Source organism: Cajanus cajan, chromosome 4 (assembly GCF_000230855.2).
Source record: "Cajanus cajan strain Asha chromosome 4, NIPB_CcT2T_4, whole genome shotgun sequence".
NCBI lineage: Eukaryota > Viridiplantae > Streptophyta > Magnoliopsida > Fabales > Fabaceae > Cajanus > Cajanus cajan.
Window position 1 is genome coordinate 67,637,322 of NC_138520.1, and position 10,712 is coordinate 67,648,033.

Sequence of the window (10,712 nt, forward strand, 5' to 3'; positions counted from 1 at the left end):
GCTTCTACGTGACATTCACGTAGCATCCACGTGACCAACAGTTAACTCCGTCTAAATAATTTGGACGGAAGTCCGACATTGCAACTAATTAATTTATTAGGGACCAAATTGAGATAAAAAATAAAAATGAGACTAAATTGAAACAAACAATTATTATAAGTGACTAAAATAGATTTTTAGCCTAGAATTTAACAGTATTATTATAGGAAAAAATAATTTAACTTTAATATACAATCAACATAAAACATCTTTAATTAAGTAAAGTTGTAAATATAATTTTTAACGATATAATAACTCAACAGTTATTACGTGGTATAAGATTACCAATATATGTACTTCTATATTATATATCTAAATAATCATTTTAAATAAAAATATTTTTAAGAATCATTATTTACCATTTTTTATTAAGAATATTTATTGGAATTATTAATTATTACAAGTCACATGTCTTATCTTAATATTATAACTCATCAAAACAAAAAAAAGAAATCTTAATATTATATTTAATTTTTAATTTTTATTCTTTTCAAAAGATTTCTTAATTCAATTTTAAATATAATTAATCCCAAGTGTGTGGTTCAGCAGTAAAGGTTGATCCATGCTTAAACAAGATCAGGGGTTCGAATCCTACCTTGTGTATGCAGCCACGTTAAATCTTGGGACTAACTATCTCACCCTTTGAAGTGCCTCCAACTTAGCAAACAAATTTATTTTTTTAAATATAATTTGATTTAACAACTAACATATCCGAAATCACTATCCTTTAACCTTTATCCGTATACTCATATCTTTAATTAATTATTTTTTAATTTATCATTTTTATTTTATTAATATTATCTTAAAAGTGCTTATCTCATAACATAAATTATTTATTATAAATTTAAAATATAATTTATATATTCAAAAATATTTATTATGTATTTTAGTTATAATATGATTTTATATTAAAAATATTTATTCATTATAAATTTTAAATATATAAGCCAACTAAAATGGACACATTTGATTAAATTTTTCGCTCTCAATGTAAAAAAAAAAATAATATATAACCTCAAGCGTATGGTTCAGCGTTAGGGGTTGATCCACGCTTAAACAAAGTCAGGGGTTCGAATTCTGCCTTGTGTATGTAGCCGCATTAAATCTTGGGGTCAGCTGTCTCACCCTTTGAGGTACCTCCAACTTTGAGGTACCTCCAACTTTGAGGTACCTCCAACGTAGCGAGGAGATTAGTCACTGCTATCGGCAGTTGATACTTCATAGACGAACCAAAAAAAAAAAAAAAATATATATATATATATATATAAATACAAGTTTATAGTACGTACTTGTTTTTATTAAATTTAAAATGTAGTTTTTGTTTTGGTAGAACAAGTTAAAATAAAATAGAAAGTAAGAGAAGGTGATTGCGTAAGATTTAAGATTAATGATTTTGGCAGAATTTCTTTGGGGAGAGAGTACATCACCCTCCTCGATTCTGCCACGTAATGACAAAGTGTAAGGCACACAATCCTCTCGATGAGGCTGCCCACACCCAAGTTTTTCTCAAGTTTCAAGGAAAGTAGCATTGAAGTACAACCAAACCAACCTAAGAAAGTGAAGATTGCAAACCAACCATTCCTTGGATCAACCAACACGCCACTCTAAGGAATCATCACTACCACCTTTCCATTCTTCTCCTCATTATTTCTTTCCACAAAATTAAGGTAATCCTTCTTCTCTTCATTCCTTCTTCACTTTGCTTCCAATTAAGATCACTCAGAAAAATTGTAACTTTTTTTCTCTTTACTTACCCACCCACTACTCTCTTTTTTTCCCCATTTTGTGTCATGCATTCAGCTTTTGTTTGTTCTTGTCTCAATTGGCCTTGCTAGTTAGTTGCTACTACTTCAATTCTGTTCTCAGCCAGATTTTCAGTTTTGATAGTTGGTTCATGGTTTTGTTATATGTTTTTTCAGGATTTTCTGTTACCTGTAAAACTTAAAAACTGATAACATTTTTATCTGTTATCAGTTTCTGGCTAACGGATAAAATTTCAATCATTGTTATCAGTTTCTGTTATCTGTTTTCCAGGATTTTCTTTTCCGTGGGGGGCGGAGAGCATGAACTGAATTAATTGTATTTTTTTTTTGGCTTGATTATACCAAGTCAATTAAGAATTGTGCCTCGTAATTTTTGAAGTGCATAAGGTGATTTACGAGTATAACATCATAAAAATATTATGGTCCTAATTCTTAATATGCCTTTTTCTTCTTTTGTCTGTGTACTCCTTTCTGCTAAAATCCAATATGGTATATATTTCTACAAGTGTCTGAATAAATTATACTTAATTGATGACGTTATTCTATCAAAATGACTTCATCATTTGATATGCCCTTCATTCGGTTATTGTTTTATTAATAAATGTTTGGAATATAAGATCTTTATTTTAATGGTTTCCTTTATAATAGCCCTGAAATTTTAATTTTCTACCTTTTCCCTGATTGAAGTTGTCATTTAAAAATAAATTGCTTTTGTTATAGTAACCATGGAAGGGAGATTGGGACTCTTGTTTCTTGTTGTATTGGGTGCTGCCTGGGCTTGTGATGCAAGAAAACTGGCTAACACTGATCAATTGAGCAATACAGCAAACACTGGGATTTATGGTAATGTTGTTCGCTTATTTCATTCTTGGCTTTCTTTGTTTTTGTTGTACACTTGGGGTCTCCAAACACGTCTCCACATTAATATGATATTGTTCATTTTGAGCCTTAAACAATTTTTAATTATCCTGCTTCGGAAGATGATAGAGTAGAGGCATATATTGTACATGACATTTTCAATCCCCCCATTTATTAATCTGTTTTAGTGAACGTGAAAATTGAGTTTTTGACTGGGGGGTTGATTATGCAAAAGATTTTACCCATCATCAATTAAAAAAAATGCTTCCAATGACAACTAATCAATTGTCAAAAGTAAAATCAGATCAAAATACAAGGTGAAACGTTTATAGTTTGAAATTATCGAGGTAACTAATTTTGTGGGATAATCTAAAATAATAAGTGGCAAGAGAATGGGATACAGTATTGATTAGTATTATAGTTCAACAGTGAACCTCATCAAATCAGTCATTTCATAAAGCTTGAAAAGTCTGGTGGTAACATGATCTGCTAAATCCCCTCCTTCTCAACAATGAAGGGAAAAAATAATGGCCGTATAGTGTATACTTTCAGATAAGGCCATCAATGGAGAAAGCATTTATTCAGAAACTGGCATCAATCAGTTATGATAAAGTAAACTTGGGTTCCCATTCCCACAAGAAAAAAGAGTATACTTTGGTTAATTAAAGGACAATTGGAAAGTTTATGTTATATGTTTTTAGATCAATAAATACGAGACTTTATTTTTAAGGATACACTATTATGGTAGAAGTGACCAATAATTATGGGTCTATTTGGATAAACATTTTTAGAAGCATTTTTATAAGAAAAAAAAAAACAAGGGAAAATGAAATAGATTATTTTGTAGAAGCTCTCTCCTACTAACTTTTCTAAAATCTTTTTTTTTTTTTTCATGTACATAAGTTAGTTTTAACTTATGCAGAAGCTTATTTCAATTTGTAGAAGCTCTCTCCTACTATTTTTTTTTTTTTAATATTTAAAAGTGTTTCTAGAGAAGTTTATCCAAACATGTCTTATGTGACATTATTGTGGGTGTGTTAGTCTAAAGATAAGGTCTCTTGAATGAACCAACTCATAATATGATCTCGAGTCCACCTTCTCCACACCTACAATTGCTGGATGCTTTGGTTGAGAAGTCCTATACTAGTGAGACCAATGTGAAAAGTTGGATACGGTGAAGACATGGGAGATATATCGTGTCACATGAAGACATAGATAATGGCTCATGTTTTGGAATAGAGGCAGATTGCTAAGTTTGATTAGAGATCTGTTCTAACATTGTATAATTTTTTTATGGGAGGAGGGGGTATATGTGTAGCCCCGGTATTCCTCCTAATCTGACTTCTATTTGTGGTTGTATAAAACATCTATTTTCATCAAACACTATTGATTGAACTGCTCTGATTGTTTTCCAAAGGCTCATCACTTGATGGAAATGGAGCACCTTGTCTAACATCAATATGGCATTTCCTCCTCTAAACTTGACTAATGAGTTTTAATTTTATCAAAAGACTTTCCCTTTAGATGACATCATGTGGGTTGACTGAACACTATGTGCAAACCTTTGGAACTTTGCTTTGAAAAATTTTCTGTTAAATATGATTTGAAATGCAAATGTGGCATAAGTCATCATGTTGACCTATCTTTAAATTGCAGAACCAAGCAGAAAACCAGATGTGTGTGTACTTTGTGAGGAATATACTGCCAAGGCAGTTGATTATCTAAATGAAAACAAGACACAGCAAGAGATCATTGATATCCTGCACAATACTTGCCACCAACTTGCCTCTTTTAAACAGAAGGTTGGTCATCTTTTGGATCTCATTTTTTGGTATAGATACTGTAGTTGTTATTAGTTGTGAATAAATCAACTTTAGTTTCCCACTATGCTCTCTAATGTTTAAACAATATTCTTGGCACCCTCTTCATTCTCAATGGATGATGGTCTATGATACTGATAATAACTTGTCATATAAATAATAACCAAGCCCAGTTTTGATGTCCAATGAACTAACTTGATGAAAACTTGTATAAGTTGACTGTCTTTAAGACAATAGTCACCTGGTCACAATCATCAACACATTTTAGACTTCAAAGGGAGCATAAGCAAATGAATCACAATTTATCAGATCCTATATGAATTCATCTGTTTCTTTTGTATTGAACAGTGCATAGCTTTGGTGGACTATTATGCTCCCCTTTTCTTCTTAGAATTAGCTACAATTCAGCCTGGAGAGTTCTGCCACAAGGTGAATCTCTGTCAGCACGTTACATATATTTCCTTGCAAGTTCAAGAAGATAGCTGTGAGTTTTGCCAAGATACTGTTTCAACTTTGCTGGCTAAGTTGAAAGATAGAGACACTAGGGTAAGTAACTTCATCTTTCTGCTACTCCAACGAAGTGTGGCACTATGATGTGAATTGTGTGTTGACATGAGAAATTTTTTTCTTTAGTTTCTACTTCTACTCGACTTCCACAGCTTTGCAATGATTGTATGGATATTTCATTGCAAATTAGATTTTCTTTTATTTGAGAATGTCTATGGTTGCAGGGAAATCAAAAAGAAATTTGATTATAATATTCAGGTGTAGCAACATATGAATATATATTCACAATATTTCATTAGAAATAAAAAAATATATATCCAAGTGGAAGAAAAGGAAAGATATATGTAATATGTAGATTTCTACCATCTTTATTCTCTTAAAATATGTTTGGATATAAATTTAAAAGTACTTTTGAGAGTTTCTCCCCTGAAAATAAATGTTACTTTCAGTAAAAAAAAGTTCTCAAAAGCACTTTTAAGCTTATATCCAAACATACTCTTAATTGTCTTAATCTAATTGAGTAAATTGCTAACCATTTATTTTAAAATTTCAGCTAGAGATAATTGAGACATTACTGAAGGTGTGCAATTCAGTGGAGAAGTATGCGAATAAGGTGAGCAAAACCTGACAAGTCCCTCCATTTTTCTCAGTTTGTATTCAATCATGCGAAGTTTCAATTTTCAACTTTTATCCTATCGACCAAATTAGAAATTAACATGCTTGGTGTCCCAGTAATTTCCATGCAATGATAATTTCGTGGACTTGGCTGAATCCTTTACCATCAATAATTGACTCTACTGTGAAAATTTTTGTATGTTCATACCTCCTAGAGAAACAAACTCTACAACAATTTTCATCAGATACTCAGGATTTTTTAATCAAGGATAATCATTCTAAGATCTGGACTGTTTATTTTATTGTGCATCATGAACTAGGCCAATATGTATGCACAACTAAGAACTTTTGCAGTGTTGTGTGAACTAGAAAGTGCACAAGAGCATAATTTTCCTATTCCAGTTTTTTCTTTTCATCGATTCACTCAAGATTTTTCATTAATGTTCCAATTTTTTTGCAGTGCAAGAGGATGGTTTTCGAGTATGGACCCTTGGTGTTTAACCATGCTGAAAAATTCCTGGAGAAGACAGATATATGCACTGCTATACATGCATGCAAATCTTCAACAGTGACTGCCCAGCAAGCCTTTCTTTCAGACTCTTAATTATAGAAACAAATCTCTAGCACTAGCAGATATGTGTTTTACTTGTTGCTGAAAGCTTTCCATTTATGCAATATAATAATCAAATCTGATACATTATAAATGTAAAGTTTTTATTATTAAAAAAGTTGAGACTTCCTGTGTAGTGGTGGTTGTGATACTTTTTAATTATTGACAATACATTATTGGATGTTTACGGGCAGTTTTCAAAAGAAAATCCGTATATATTTTACGGTATACATGTTGAAATTCTTAATGCTTTTATTTGGGCTTGCCGGTTGTAAAGTAAAAAGATGTACTCCCATAAAGTGAGAAAGTAAGGGTGCATCCACCTTTGATTTGAATTAAAGTAAACCATAAGTTTAATTCATTTTAAATTAAGAATAATCGTATCTTTACTTTTTTAGGTTACACACTTAATCATTTTAGAGTAACTAAATTCGTTTTATACAATTGTGCTTTTGCTTTGCAGTATCTACTCATAAATTGTAAAATTCCAAAATGCTAACTTGTTTGTATTTCCTCATTTTGTGAGCATTCTATTGCTACATCTAAGAAAGAGAATTGAAGTTTAATTCAATTTAACAAAATTGAAGTTGTTTCTCACTTGTTATAATATATATTCCAACACTTAAACCATACTTAAGTCAATTGTAGCTATTCACAATCCATTCATTTGCTTGATTCCAATTTATTTGCTCGTCACCGCCAGACAAATAAAAATTGTAGTGTGACAAATCTTTCTGATAACTACATGGTGTTATTTTGTGCTATAATCACTCAGGCCACTGAAAATTGATGGCTCATATATAACACAACAATCTAGTTAAAATGTGTGTTGTGCCACAACTTCAAACACGGTCGACAGAGATGATATTTAGTTGAATTGCCATATTTTCAAGTGTTGAACAATACACCGGAAACCAGGATCTGGCAGCTGATGTGATATAGTTTTCCTTAATGCAGGACCACTACATTTTGTTAACTTATTTGGATTGGAAGCAACTCTGTATTCTGGTCCCTGCTTATAGAGGGTCCACCCATGTTGATGATGACAATATAGTATGGTTCATGATACTTGATGTATTGTGTTTGTGTGGATTTGAGGTTTCTTATGTTAACAAATAATATACCAATGAAATATATTCACTATATTTAAAACAGTGATTTGTACATGTGTCACATTCTCATTCACTTTTTTTATTGCTCTAAACATTCAATTTCTCATTTTCTTCTTTCTTTTGTGCATTTATCTCGTTACATCTTTTAGGGGTAAAATCAGGGGTAAAAAATTGATGAGAGAATGAAAATAGAAGGATAGTAAAAGTTGGAGTTGTTTGGATAGAAATGAAATAGTTAGAAGAGAAATAAAAAAATTTGATGAGTCTTACCGGAAAAAAAATATATATATTTGCACAAAGATGATAAGAAATGGCGTTGAAATAACTCAATTCTCTTTGATAACTAATTGTTTGAGTGTTATAATAGATTGTTTCACTAAATATACACAATCAGTAGTTTAGAATCTAAATTAGTCAATTAAAAATGCACCACCAATTGATTATTTTAGAAAAATAATTGATTATTATACAATTTATATTCTCTTTTCCGTATATTTTTCTTAAAATAAATACTTTTATTTTCACTCTATTTTTACCTGTTTTTATGCATTCTTTTTCTATTTTCTTTATTTTTCATTCACCCAATTTCTTTCCTTCTTATTAAGCATACCAGGAAATTTTTTTAATTAGAGGTTGTGCTAGCATTGATAAATTAAGGAAAATACCCGCCATAATTTATGTTTGAATTTGTTTTCTTTTTTTGTGGACTAAAGCCATCGTAGTTCATGGAAGGAAAGTATCATGTGGGGTAATAACTTGAGGCTGTGGCATTATGTAAAAATATCCGTGGACAATTATTTGGTCTTGCTCGTTATTATATGGCCTATAGTCCTATGAATGAAAATTCACCCACTCCAACTCTTTGAACCATACGTTATTGTCAATAATTCATCATTCATCGAGCCATGCAGTGCATCCAAGTGGCAAAGTGTTTCTCAGACATATATGTGCATGACATTTTAAGTCACGTTTAGATTTCGTTGTCGTTATGTTGTGTTGTGTGTTTCAGTGAGTTCATTGCGTGTGTGTGTCTGTAAATCTGATCTAGCTTTGCATCTATAGATTTGGATCTTCTTAATTTGTATAAGCAAGTAATATATATGATAATTTTATATTATAAAAGGAATAATAATTAATAAAAAGTTAATGAAATTTATATCAATAATATTGTGTTTAATTATAGTTATTTTATATTTTTTTATGATCGGAAATGATTCATAGAGTAATGACAATTGACAAGTCTGAACCTTTTTTTTTTATGGAAACTCTTTGGTGAATGGTGGTTGAATTTACCTAAGTTGTTTCCAAGCTCTTCAAGTTACTTTTCATGGGTTCACAACTCAAATTAAAAAGTGAAAAGATGGAGAGAATAGAAGAGTGAGGCGTGCCACTTCTCAATGGAGAAGATAAATAAGAAGGGATACACTCGCTATAAAGAGAGTTTTCTTAATGAATGTGTTTAAGGAGATAATTCTCTTAAGTAACTCAAGAGAGATTAAGGAATACTCAAGTCTATAATTCTTATAGTAATTAGTAACGCACACATGGAACTAGGGGCCTTAAATAGAGTTAAGAAGTTTATGGAACAAGTTAGGAAATCAAGTTATGGAATAGAAGGTGACTCATTAAAATTTAATAAAAAAAAACAAAAAAAAGATTAAAATAGGAAAGCATAAAATAAAAAAAAAACCAAATGATATTTTTAACACGTCATTGATAATATTTTGACAAACGTACTAAAATCACAAGTAATAAAATAGAGGGGGGAAAATCTAAATATGGAATTCACATGAAATCCCGCAACATTCACTCAATTAAATATAATGCTAGTTAGGAAAATATTTTGTTTGGAACTTTGTTGATAAAATTAACACTACAACAAAAATTATTTTTAACGATAATTGTTTAATAGCAATAATTTAATTGCCGCTATTTAATTATATAATAAAAATATTAATGGCTAATATATAATAGTCACTAAAAGTGTATTTATATTACACTAAAGTTTACTATTAGCGACAATTATTTATTGAAAAAAATTAGTCCCACATCGATTAGAGATAAGATAATTAAATAGTATATAAGTGAGTAATAACTATCACCTTATAAGTTGATTTATAGGGTTGAGTTAGACTCTTAATTCACTATAATAAATTAGTATCAAATCACCCACTATTACCAAGTTCAATAGTGCTATAAAACAATTAGAGAACAACTTTCACCTTATAAATCTCACATCTCTTAAGAGATAAGACAATTAAAAAAATAAATTAAAAATATGTAAATAGAAGACAACCCTCATCTTACAAATCTCACATTAGAGATAAAAAAAGAGAGTATATAAGTTATGAATTTAGAAAAGAAAATTATAAGAATAAATTATTTAAAGTTTTACTAGCAAAAGATAAAAGTCACTAAATGGATGGAAAGGAGACAATTGAAAAAATAACTTTTAATAGCCTTTAAAATGGCTACTAAAATTGCCACTAAAAAAAATAAGTTTTCCTGACAATTTAGTAAGTTTTTACCAGCATTTTATATAAATGCCGGTAATAATATTAGCGACACTGGATACATCAGTCATTATTTAAATGCTGGTAAAAAGAATAATGACCATTTATATGGTCGCTAAAGAATAAATTAATTGCCACAAAAACCTAATTTTGGTGTAGTGTAAAGTACTTTAATTTAAAGAGAGCAATAAAAAATTATATTTTTGGGTTTCTGATTTTAGAAATTCATATTAAAATGGGTTATGTTATGATCACAAATATTAAAGATTTGAAGTTTTAATTTCACTAACATTTCCCACGCATAAATCAATTACAAACTAAACTTTTAATTATTATTAATCTAACAACCAATAAATATATTTGAACTCTATTTTTTTATAATTTTTTTTAAATATCTTAATTAAAATATTAATTTATTAACAAAGTTAATTAAACATTTACATTTTGTATATGTCTCTCTCTTTCTCACTACTAGAAAAGTGTCATTTTTTTGCAAATATTCTTGCAAAAAAATATTCGTAGAAAGTTTTTGCGAAATTTCCTGCAAAAAAATATTCGTAGAAATTTTTTGCGAATTTTCCTGTAAAAAAATATTCGCAGAAATTTTTTGCCAATTTTCCTGCAAAAAAATAATTTACAGATATTTCTTACAAATTTTGCTACAATTTTAATAATCATGGAAAAAAAATTTCCATGGTAAAAATTTGCAGAAAATATTGTAAGAATTTTATTTTATTTCTTGCAAATTTTCTTGCAAAAATAAATTCGCAAGTAATGTTTACTAAATGGTAGAAAAATTTTGCAGGTAACTTTTCCTGCAAATTTTCCTGCAAATTTTAATTCACAGAAAAATAAAAAATTATTTAAATTCATAA

The 10,712-nt window shown here is 29.7% G+C and overlaps 1 protein-coding gene across 3 annotated transcripts; it reads left to right on the forward strand.

The window, feature by feature from the left end:
- The first annotated feature begins 1,547 nt into the window (after positions 1-1,547).
- Positions 1,548-6,420, forward strand: LOC109818258 (uncharacterized). 3 transcript variants are annotated; one of them, XM_020383698.3, is made up of 6 exons: positions 1,548-1,706; positions 2,523-2,645; positions 4,317-4,462; positions 4,829-5,026; positions 5,541-5,600; positions 6,063-6,420. In XM_020383698.3, the coding sequence occupies exons 2-6, from the start codon at positions 2,528-2,530 to the stop codon at positions 6,204-6,206; spliced, it is 666 nt and encodes a 221-aa protein (XP_020239287.1). In that variant the 5' UTR covers positions 1,548-1,706; positions 2,523-2,527; the 3' UTR covers positions 6,207-6,420. The 3 variants fall into 3 exon arrangements, with proteins under 3 accessions (XP_020239287.1, XP_020239288.1, XP_020239289.1); XM_020383699.3 differs by having other exon boundaries at positions 1,706-1,769; XM_020383700.3 differs by lacking the exon at positions 1,548-1,706 and adding an exon at positions 2,068-2,189.
- The last annotated feature ends 4,292 nt before the right edge of the window (positions 6,421-10,712 follow it).